This window comes from Epinephelus moara, chromosome 12, assembly GCF_006386435.1.
Source record: "Epinephelus moara isolate mb chromosome 12, YSFRI_EMoa_1.0, whole genome shotgun sequence".
NCBI lineage: Eukaryota > Metazoa > Chordata > Actinopteri > Perciformes > Serranidae > Epinephelus > Epinephelus moara.
This window is the reverse complement of record NC_065517.1, coordinates 21,559,093-21,571,588: the sequence shown is the minus strand read 5'-3', so window position 1 is coordinate 21,571,588 and position 12,496 is coordinate 21,559,093. Positions and strand designations below refer to the sequence as shown.

General features: G+C 44.5%; 1 protein-coding gene across 1 annotated transcript in view; it reads right to left on the bottom strand.

Moving 5' to 3' along the window:
- The window catches only part of fut8b (fucosyltransferase 8b (alpha (1,6) fucosyltransferase)), a 132,601-nt gene that overhangs the window by 70,115 nt on the left and 49,990 nt on the right, over positions 1-12,496 (bottom strand). Inside the window, exon 2 of the mRNA XM_050058236.1 lies at positions 1,188-1,793. Coding sequence (XP_049914193.1) covers positions 1,188-1,390 — 203 coding nt within the window. The 5' untranslated portion in view covers positions 1,391-1,793. The remainder of the gene's footprint in view (positions 1-1,187; positions 1,794-12,496) is intronic.

Sequence of the window (12,496 nt, the reverse complement as noted above, 5' to 3'; positions counted from 1 at the left end):
AACAACCTCACCTCGGAAACTGCAAGATACAAACCACTGAACCTGGGGTCCAAACGAAGCGCCAGCCAAACCACAGGCAGTATGATGGTAGCAGAACAAAACCCACCCCGGGAATTCTGTTGCTTGAAGAAGAGTCTCCTAAGACCCAAAACTACTATCCGTCTTGGAGCATGGAATGTTCGCACCATGTTCGAATGCAAGACTAACACCTGGCGAAGGACAGCGATAATGGAGCTGAAGGAGATGGGTCTCTCATAGTGTTGCACGGTATACCCCTACTATAATAGTACCGCGGTACTAGAGTATTCCAAGCGGTACTATACTGCATTTGGAAAATACCGGTACTTTGAAATTGATTCAGTTCATTAATTTAGTTAATTTATTTTACTCAATTATGCACACAAACGCCTTTCTTGTTCCTATTGGAGCACAGATTGCACAAGTGGTGTGTATGACAACACCTGTATCAACATTCGCAGCTGGCGCATGTGAAAAAAGACAAGAGAAAGTCTGCCTCGCAAAGGGAGACAACACGAGACAACACAAACTTGGTGGAACATTTGAGCAACCAAACCATGACGTCCGTACCGAGGTATTTACCGAACCATGATTTTTTTTTGGTACCTTTACACCCCTACTATTTATTGTTCTAAAGGTTTGTATCCAAAAGGACTTTTCCTTAGGAAAAGTACCGAAGAGTATCGAAAAGTATCGAAATTCATATTGGTATTGGTACCGAAACAAAGATTTTGGTATCATGACAACACTAGTCTCTCATGGGACGAAGCACAGGCCAAAGCACGAGACAGGGTTCAGTGGCAGTGTATGATTGCGGCCTTATGCCCCAGCCGGGACGAAGAGGATAAGTAAGTAAGTAACTTACTCCAGCTAGCATGATCAGGTTTTGTAAAGTTAGGTATGGGCTGAGCCAGGTGTCTGAAACTAGGATAGGATCTGTGTGACCGCAAAAACAGCATACTAGTGTGCATGTAAACACACCTAAAGCTGGAACATATAAATATCTGTGACTACTGCACTGACTACCGATTGTCACCTTCCCCACTGCAGACAAAAGCCAGATTGTAGTGGTTTTTTGTCCAGTGGGAAAGGAGCTTTGTTTTAGGAGAAAAAAATGTTTGGTGTTGTGACAGTTAAGCAACTCATTTCTGAAAACATCCAGCGATTACCTGAGCGATTCGGCCATGCGCCGCAGGTCTTCATTCTGCTGCTTGAGCCGCTCTAGCTTGGCCAGGATCTTGGAGAGCTCCCGGCTGGATCGCTCCGGGTGCTCGCTGTCCCTCACCAAGTGGCCGCCAATGTAGAAGAGGAGCGTGCCCCAGGCCAGCAGCACCAGGGTAATCCAACGCCATGAACCCGCCCAGGGCCGCATGGTGCAACCTCGCCCACCCAAAAATGCCTCTTGGTGTGCCTGTACACCCACCGACCCGCCGGCCTGCCTGCCGGATGTGCGCACACACTCTGTGCCCCGTCACCACAAGTGCCACAGCGCCAACCTTGGCATCTTTGCAGGGGATGGTGTACAGTAAATGACAGATGAGAGGGGGGGCGCGTTTGTGGCTCAGCAGTGTGTAAGAAAAGGCGGCGTGTCTCTCCAGCGATCAACCAGCCCTTCCTACGCGTGCTAAAGCATGGCTAGCATGCTCCGATGTCTGTGTTGTGACAGCCTGTTTGGTGTCTCCTCCCCTCCGCCCAGCTACGTGTTGTCCAGCTCCTCCCACACCGCCTTGCTGTTTCCTTCCAGTCCCACAGGATTCTTTTATTTGAGATGTTCCCTGTAAGAACAAAGAAAGACATGGGAGTTAGTTGAGCTTATTGCGCAATGTTTTGTCTCGCAAGTAATGCATGTGCTTCTTGGTCAAACAGAGGCAAATTAAAATAATTGAAGAGCTACGCCCGTAAACCAGCTTGACAGACAAATACTCCTGTAGAGGAGAACAAAGCATGAGACATGTCTCAGTAGCATACAGGAAACAGAGAGGACAGAACGGGGCAGACAGTTAAAGCCAAGACGCTGCAGACTGGTCCCGACATAACCCTGTCTCAGCAGCCTACAGGATTGATCAGCATGACACTGCAATTTGCATTTACATAGTGATGTGCAGTCCCTGAGCTATGCTGCATTGCTGTCGAGGCAGGACAGGGATGTTCCACTTTCCACTTCCTGCACACACACACACAAATACACACACTTGTACTAATGCAGTCTCTCAACAGTCTCACTCACACGCACACACATACACATACAGAAGCCATCACACAACCAAGAATACATCTTTTATTTCCTCAACACCCAACGCTGCATCCTGAACCACAGCCTACCACAACCCACTTCCAACACTTCCTCCCTTACTGTAAGTTAAAGCACGACTAAGCCCGACAGTTAATGGATTTGTTTGGAGACGGCTAAATCCCACAAAGTTCTCCCCGAGCATTTCCCTCCTCCCCAAAGTGCCGGCTGCCATCCCCGTAGCCTCCGTGACAGAATGCAACATTGTCAAGGTGATACGGTGAGCTCAATGGAGCAGAGGGAACGAAAAATCCCTGGATCATCACTTCCCTTCATCCCAAAGCAGCGGGGGAGACGAGATGGACGCGTGCCGGGTTTATGAAGCAACCTTCGCTGTCAACTCCCCAACAAAGCCCTGCCACGCAACTGAGACTAGTCGTGTGATGGGATGAAGACTGGCAGGTGTGTCTGTGCGCACGACATCTAAGTGTGTGCGTGTGTGCGTGTGCTATCATCTCTGAGTGCGCGCTGGAATAATGCCAGGCATCTTAGACTTCGTGTGATTGGTGGTGGTGGGGTGCGGTTGATTGACATGTCGCAGTATCTCTGGTGCCTCTGCCTGCGAGCGTTCAAGACAGAGGAAAGTGTTCCTGCTGGGGTTCGCCTGGCAGCACAGAAGTAGGTTAACAGTAGCTCATCATGTTTACCATGGCAGCATAGTTGATATGTAGGACATGAATGGTGCCATGCTGTAATACCACAGAGACGCTTCATGCTTCACTGGCGCAAACTGCCCAGAATGCAGCAGCTGAGATCACTGAAACAATGAGGCGCAAACTATTCTCCTTCATTTCTTATTGACTGATGTGGGATTATTGAAATCTGTGCAGACGCTCCTTCTTCGCCGGTGCTCCTGTTGTGACTAACCTAGGCTGACACAAGGGTGGCTCCTCTTTATGCATGCAGCACTAGGATGTGCTGAGCTGTGTTTTATTATGGAAAATAAGAGCTGCGAGAGGGTAGCACTCCACCAGCTAATGCACGACTGGGACTTTACTAAAAGGCAGGCTGCAAAAACCCTTGTCACTGTGTTTGAGGAGCCATAATGAGGTTTGTGCTCAGTAGACTAAAACTGATAAATATAAAACTGTTGGATGAGGCAGGCAACTGCTGCCAAATAGGATATGGGAAATTTTTGGAGATAACACTTTTGGCTAGTTGTTGGGCTTATATTTGAAAGTCAAAGTAAGCTAGTGATATTTTTCTGGCATGTTCACAGAACTTTGGAGAAATTAACAGGAGCTCTTCACAGTTGATGGCCTCAGTGATATCAATTCAGAACACAGTGACGTACAGTAAAGGCCAATATTTGCTTTACACGCCTTACTAAAATAAACGCAATAAATCAAGTCATTTTTATTTACAGACGTTTTCAGTGAAGCTTGTGGCTTGACAGAACACCTGGATTACAAACTGGAGGCCAAAAATTTAAAACATGAGGGTATTTATCAAAAACATTGATACATATAATTTCTAGGACCTTTTTTTAAAAAAAAAAAAAAAAAAATCCCATGTTAGTGTCACAAAGCTCCAGCAGATATTGGCACGGTGCCATGAAAATACAATAAGGATAACATTGTTTACTCTGAATCAGCATTATGGAAATATTTTGGACTTCAAAGAAAATCCGCTCCGTCCTTCAGAACCTCCACTGGCTCCCTGTCCCACAACGCATCCAATTCAAAGTCTTTCCTCCATAACCAGGCCCTCTCCTACCTCCCTTACCTGCTCCACCACCACACTCCTTCCCGCAGCCTGCACTCCTCTAATGCCAACCTCCTGACTCCACCACTCAGGGCTAAGCACCGTACCTGGAGCGACAGAGCCTTCTCCATAGCTGCCCCCTCCCTCTGGAACTCTCTCCCCAAACACATTTGAGACTGCACTGACCTGTCCCAGTTTAAATCACTACTCAAAACTCAACTTTTCAAAACGGTTTTTAATGACTGTTTTATGATTGTTTTTAACTCATGTAAAGTGTCTTTGAGTACCATGAAAAGCACTCTATAAATGCCATATGCAAATAATGCCTTATGAGGTAAAATACAGAGGAAACATGATGTACCTCCCTGGTTTGGCGCTAACTTCTTGCTACAGTAACATTAGCTGCTGTTTCAACAATTTTCGGCTATAAAAACATGCACGCAGACTGAAATTCAACCGTGCTGTTTTGTCGGGAAATGCAGTGATTTAAACCAACGGTGAGTACTAAACAGTATATATAATACATGTCATTTGTTAAGCTATGAGTACGGGAAATGTCCTTGAGTGGCTAGGCTTATTCATGCAACGTGAAAGTGATTAAGCTAATATTGATGACTAGCAAAAACCAACTGTTTTGTCTACGAACATTGACAGTTGCTTGTATTTTCTTGTTAAATGATCTTGTTGTTTTATGGCTGTTTGGTGATGTTAAGGATCCTGGTTAAGGTTGGGTCTTTCTGGCAGAAAACTCTGAAGGTCAACTTATCCCATGTGCTGCTTTATGTGTGTAAAGCCTAGTTCACATTACACGATTTTCACCGCGATTTTGACGTCGCAGAGGATCTTGACAGCCACCTTGGGTCGGAGGTGAGTCGGCAGATAGTCTGCCACGATGAGTCCTCATGTGTGAACAAGCCTACAAGCAAGTCACCCCCTCGTCTGTGACTGGGACTGGATATCATGCTAGAAAACTGGAGAAGTGTGACACGACTGACAAAGAGCATCAGCCAGTGAGAGGCGGGATACGTCCCACATCAGCACGCAGGAGGACGGAAGAAATGTGAGGAGGACAAGCCGCAAGGTTGCCACTTGCCAGGTTCACTTATTAGCCACGACTTTGGGCTTATTTCTAAAGTGGAGTTGCTTATTTGGGCTTGCTCTCTAAACGTCACCTTTCTCTATATATATATCCGTCTAATAAGTTATTTAAACGCATGATAGTATGTCGGACTGCACTCGCTTCTTTTGGCTTGTTTCCATAGCCCTGGTTGCTTGTTTCTCTCCCAAGATCTGGCAACACTGACAAGCCGGCTGACAAGCAACAACAACGGCAGCATCCATAGGATCACGCGGAGCGCGTAGTGTTTGGACCCAGGATAATAAAGAATATCCATGCCTTTACGATGTGTCGTCTCCAAGTTTGGTGACGTCACCGCGTTATCTGGGGCTCTGTCGGTGAGGGCTCGGTGGAGAAATCTTGTGGTGCGCACACACAGGTCGCAACGCAGTTGGCGAGACTCCCAGTGACAGAAACACACGTCGCCAGGTATAAACACTCAAAAGATAGTCTCTGTGACGCAAAATCAGGGTGAAAATCGTGTGATGTGAACTAGGCTTAAGTGCAGTCAGTTTAAAGTTAACTTTCCCGCATTAACCGGTTCCAGTTATTTACAATTTATGTTGTTTTTATGGCCTTAATCAAAGAAAAAAAAAAGCAGCGGCAGCTTCGTCTGTTTCCAATTGTGTTAAATAGACAGATTATATCATCTGATATCAATTAAAGGCCCCTGAACTGAATCGAGTCGAAATCGTATTGTAGTAGACTACATGTGATATCGGTTAAATCAGAATCAGAATCAGAAATACTTAACTGATCCCCAAGGGGAAATTGTGATTTATATAGAGAAATATAAGAAGTAAGAATAAGAGTATGAAATAGAAGTATGTAAATATAAAGCAATACAATAAAATTAAATAAAATTTATTATGTGCATGACAAAGTTGCACTGTATCATTGTCCAAGGAACCAATATAATATCGTATCATGATGAAACTAGTGATTTAACAGTCAGGGAAGGTTGGATGAAAAACATGGAGTTGCATTATGGGACTTGTAGGTTCTAGCTTTTCTGCAGCTTCATACTGGGGACTACAATTCAGGATCTCACCCTCCACTGCTTTGATTTTGACTTTGCCGTTTTATGTCAAATGCAGGTCCTTTAACTTTATGGAAGTGCATTACTAAATTGCTTGAGGCCCCTTTAATAGCCTTAAAATACAAAGCTAACATTATTTTACAAGGTCAAAAGACATCAGAGCAGCATAATCAGACGTAAAAGACCATGAACATTGAAAAACACATTCATCACACTAAAGGTCATAAATGTTGGTTTTTGATTGCTGGAAATGGCAGCAGACTGCGCTGACCTCACACTGTGGGTAAAACGGTTACACAGCCTGGCACCACTAATTTGCCAAAGCAAATTCATCTTAATGTTTTGAGTCTAGGTTATAGAAGTGTGTGTGTGTGTGTGTGCTGCGGGTAATGTGAGATTAGTTCAGGGTGTAAAATTTAGGGAACAGAACCTGAGATCAACCGCATTTAAATACTGGAAGCACCCAATCATCCTTATTAAAGAGTCGCCTTCAGAGGGTACAAAACCTGCAGGATTATTGGTTAATTATGCTTTAAAGTTACAGCCATCTTTACTAACTGCACATTATGGCTATTATCAAATCCAGTGAATGGCCTCGGAAAATGACTGAAGAAGGTTTTACGGTTTCTTTTCAATGTGCCTTTCACTTCAGCCTTGGCTGCAATGAAGTGGCAATGGAGAGGAGAAACACATTCATGGTCCCTCTTTCGATAAATCGCTGTGTTTTATAACTGGAAGAATGAGAAGACATCTATTGAGTCCTGTGTCAGCAGAATGTGGCCTGATTAAAGAGAAAATGATACTCTACTACAATTTATTCCACTGATGAAGATCTGGTGGTGTCATATGCCACCAGAGATATTACCCGGCGCGTGCAGAGCGCTAAAGACTTCTTGCATTTTCTCAAACCTCTCGCATTTGCCCTCGAGTCGCGTCCAACGGGGGGCATAAATAATGGAAATTATAATAATGTCAGTTAAATAAATAAATAAAAGATCCCTACTGTGGCACAATCATTTCTAAGTTGGACTGTGTGACAGATATGCTGACAGAGGGATTTTAGAGAAATTGGCCACATAGTGCTTCATTTTTTTTATTCCGCTTCCTTCCACCAAGCCCCTCGCTCATCTTCCAAGAAAAATGGAGGCATGATTGCGAGGTCTTAGCTACAGTGGACAAAATGAAGCATGTCACCGCTTCCTTTTGAACGTGCACTCCTCCTACTTACTGAATGGGAGGAATAGGTGACCCTACGATGTTCACAAACGCTCGCTCGGCGGATCTTTTTCTCGACCTTGCGTCTCAAACATCATCGCTCTCCTCACAATGCCCTTCACCTTGCTGTCAAAGGCAACTGAGTGGAGCCGCTCGGGCCCGGTAAAGGCTGGCACGGTACATGTGGCACTGCGGGGCAGGCTGTCACCGCTGTCACACAGTGCCCCTGTGCTGCAGCAACATGCAGGAGCCTGAGGGGTCGGCAGAGATGACCTGTTTTCAGTCCTGCTGGTTAATCTTCAACGTGACTCAGGCTGCAGCAGAGGTCATCCATCAGCGCGCTCTGGTCTCCAGGCAATAAGCACCGCGATGAGGTCCACCGCTGAATTATGCATGGAGCTCGACTGAGGACGGCTTCTATTACACCAACACGACAACTGGAAGGGAGCGTCGTCTATACGCCTGGCCGACCACTACTGGATCTTTAAAGGGCTGATATAATAATGATATAGATAGATGAACTGATGGATAGATAATCAGCCGATTAAACAGCTTTTCATCCATGTTGCAGAGTGCATTGGTGTGTGTTGCTAGGGGTAACCCTACGGGGGATATGCAGCAAGATGTATTACATGTTATGTCATGTAGCATAGTGACAGAGATATGACGTGTGTGTGTGGAAACCAGACAGGAGATGATGCATAGTAGCACTGAAAAGATGCCAATGGATAAAAATGAAGGTGAAAAAAGCGGCTCACACGTCTACAGCTCCGATGCGGAAATATCTATCTGACAGATGAAGCTGAATGTGACCTACAATTGGACGGGAGCTGTGTGTTTTTGCTGATACTGTCAAAAGTGTTTGAAATAAATTTCCCATCCCCGGCATATGACCAGTTTGATTTGAGATGTCTGATCCTCGGTATCAGTTTATGAGCACAATGGAAGGAGGGGGGGCAGTTTGCAGGTGTTTGGCCTACAGAAATGCAGCAAGAGAAACATCAACTCCGACTCTGGCTGCAATTTTTAACCATTATTTATCCAGGGATGTTTTGCTGAGCAAGCTGTTCTTGAGAAAAAGCCTTCTTTAGAGCCATAAAGCTACACTCATTTCCACCTGATAGCCGCCTGATGCAGCCACAGTTCCCTACAAATGGCCACTGAGTAGCTTTTCAGGCTATTTTCTCAGCTGGTCTGGAGGTTCAATCTGGCGACCTTTCAGCCTCTACCCCAGTTCCAAAGTAATGGATCGTCCTAACATCAGGAGCGCGGGGGTTGTCACATTCAAATATACAAACCACAAGCAAAGACGAGTGAATCTAAAACGCAGAATCAGGACGGCACTTGAAAACAGATCATAATGTATTTATTCCAAGAAGCTGCAGCAACGGGGAAAAACAACACAAATGTTTTTAGGGAGGGCTGTAACCTGAAATGTTTGCTCCCTTGTTTGCTGCCATTTGCAACAAAAACATTACAATTACACTCTGAGTGTGACTCCGTGATTTTTTTTTTTTTTTTCATCAATATGAATATCAGCAAACGTCTGACTCATTCAGCAGCAGAGTGCTCCCACTCCCTGTGCTCCTTTTCTCCTCTCAGCTGGCTCGCAGCCGAGATACGGAGACACCCTTAGCTTTTTGGGGTGGCCCGGCATTGTATATGCGCGCGTGTGCCCGCGAGTGGGTGTGCGGGAGTCACCTGCCTCTGTCGTGTTTGCTTGACTGCAGACACATACACACACATGCACATACATACACTCTCACACACATACAGGAGAGTGGTGAATATTTCATGAGCTGCTGTTTACTTCACAACATTTCTAAGCTGAATGTGGAGGAGTCCATTAACTTAGGCCAAAAGGCAGAGAGAAAGCCTGGCGTGGTGAAAGAGACGAACATAGATAGATTGCGAGCTAGGAGAGTAAAGACGGCACGAGTAACTGCACTGGGTTTAATACATTCACATGGAGAGGCACTAACAGCGAGTACACCGAGGTCATGTCCTCGGAATTGTTTATGTGAGCTTGGAGGCGTTAACGCCTAGAGAAGGATGGTTTTATAATTACACAAATTATATACTGTGAGGTTTAAGTGGCTGATATGGACGATCATTTGGAGTCAATGTCTTTAAATATGAGTGTTTTTAGGCAAAATAATGAAGTTAAACTGAAACAAAATGGAGGGGATTTAGTGTTTCTCCACCAGATTTTTACTTCTGGCAGAGTGAAGAAGAGTGAATAAAAATGAAATGATACAGGAAAAAAAAACCATTTTGGTGAGACTTTGGTATCCAATCAAATATTTAGGGTGGTGGGGTCACACTGTGGGAATTTGGTCTTCTAACCTCAGTGTTTTATCATGAATTCTTTATTTCTAAAATCCAGGCCACAGCCCTGCACACACCAAAGTTGAAAAAGAAAAAATATCTGTATTTGTGCAGTGACAGTCCATGTGTATCTATGACTTATCACATAGACAGACAGACAGACAGACAGACAGACAGACAGACAGACAGACAGACAGACAGACAGATAGATAGATAGATAGATAGATAGATAGATAGATAGATAGATAGATAGATAGATAGGGTCCTGCATTATTAACCTATCGTGATGAAGTCTTCAACAGATACCCAATGTCGAAATCTAGATGAAAGAGCACTATTACTTCAGTTTATATTACCCTTACATGATACACATTCCTCAGTTCTGCTAAATCCAGTCTCAAAATCGGCTATCGGTCAGACGATGATAAGCCTTCTGGGGCAGAAGCCAGTACTTCAGGTGTAGCCAGCAGATATCCAGGGCAAGATTTCCTCTTCCTGGTCATTTCGGCTAATCTGTATTGACAAATGAATGTAGGTATGTTTGAAAATACTAATATAAAAACCTTCTGGGATAGTGTTACGCAATCCCTGGGAAAAGTCATTGACTACACTGTTCACTGTGACCCAGCATTGTGTCTTTTGAATTATACTGTTAAAGGAAACGGGCCAAAACACAACATACAAATTGTAGAAACTGGATGCATGACAGCTAAAAAGACTTATAGCAATAGTTCGGAAGGACGCAGCCCGGCTGAAAGAGGGACATTTCTGGCGATGATCTCCACAAAGGAGCAGCTTCTAACCTTTCGGAAGGTTATAATGAAGAACGACTGTGGAGGGTCGTACTGGATACTGTTCGTAAAATACCTACTTTTCCAGGAATCTTGAGACGGACTCCAGAAGCCACATGAATGGACCAATATTTCTTTCTGTTTTGTCTAGTTTGACCTGTTGGTCCACAACTCACTTAGACACACAAAAACCCTCTGTAATTACGACCCCTTTGTTTTGTTTACTTGTTTCTTACTCATTTAGGTACCTTTGCAGATATGTGAGTTAAGTATGCTATCTTGTTGTTCTGTTTGTTGGGAAAACTCAATAAAAGTTCAAGTCAGCGGGTTCCAAGATTGCATTTCTGCCAATGCGTCCTGTTTCTCCACCCAAACTGATTACCTGCCGCTAACGACGAGATTGGTCAATACTTCTCGGCCTACAAACGGAAACCAGAGCACTTCTGATACCAAAATCTTGTCCAACAGATTCTACACATGGTAAATGGACCAGCATTTGTATAGCGGCTTCCTAGTCATCTGACCACTCAAAGCGCTTTTTACACTACGACTCGCATTCACCCATTCACACATACACTGGTGCCACCTGCTAACTCAGTTTTTAACACACACACACCGATGGAACAGCCATCGAGAGCAATATGGGGTTCAGTATCTTGCTCAAGGACACTTCGACATGCAGACTGGAGGAGCCTGGGATCGAACCACTGATCTTTCGATTGGTGGACGACCCGCTCTACCTCTGAACCACGGCCGCCCGCATACACATGCATGCAGGTATCTGTTTATAGAGGCAATGTTAAATCAAATTAACTATTATTCCATTATAGGTGTACTTGAGTTAATGGGAACTTGGAGGCCACAGTGTACATACAGATGGGTTTCCCACACATTCAACTGTTTGTGTGGTCCACCCAATATCAGCAAATGCCGCCACATATTATTTATATTTTCTATTAGCAGAAAGTCAGGCACTGTGAAAGTAAACTGAACTGGTTATTAATTCATATAGAAATAGAATGATCTATTTCTTAGAACAACAGCGCTCTCACTATGGTGTTGTTTCATCAGTTTTACAACCTACTTTAAATGAAATCAGCTGAGTTTCAATAGAAACTAATATCGCGATCACCATATAAGTTGCGACTTAAGTGGGAATGATAATTTTTGCATTTCATTTTCACTATAAAAAATGGTGATGATGTGATTTTTGCTGGGGTTTGTTCCAAACAAGCATATTCCCATGCATCTGGAATATGACTTGTAGGCTGAGGCATCTCTGTAGCACCACTATGCTTCATTTATAACTGTATGTTGTGACACATTTTACCTTTAAAACAACTGTAGCTCCTACGTTTTCGATATTGCACTTGGTCATGTTGCGATTTTGATAATATTTCAATTGTCTAACCCTAACCACCACATTTAATTCTGTGCGAAACACTGCGCAGTTTGAATTAAAGTTGAAAGGCAGGGCGTCAGGAGAGGCCCAACAGCTCTGGAGCCTCTTAATGTTGGCCTGCCAATGTAACGGTCAGACTCTAATGGAGACACGGCATAATTTGGACAGGGTTACCAGAGAGTATGAAAATGTAATATTTGTCAGCTCTTTTCAAAGAGGGTTGTGTATTCACAGAGCGACACACTTTCATCCTCGAGCGCCGACTATCTGAGCGGGGCCTCCACTTGAAGGCACTGAAGGCAGCCCACCTCATCGCAACTTTGGGATTAAGTCTCGCAGAAGTGGCTAAAGGTCTCTGAGAAGTTCTAGCCACGCAGCCGCTGAGCCCGCTGCAGCTTGGCATTCAGTATCAGAGCTAAGCACACAGCCTCTCCTTCAAGGTTATCTCTGTGGAGAATTCGCTGACAGCAGGATACACGCGCACACGCATTCACACACGCACGTGCACTCACACGGTGACACAAAGATAGGTACCCACACACACACACACACGCAAACACAGTGGCACACACCTCATTGGCCCGGCAGGGGG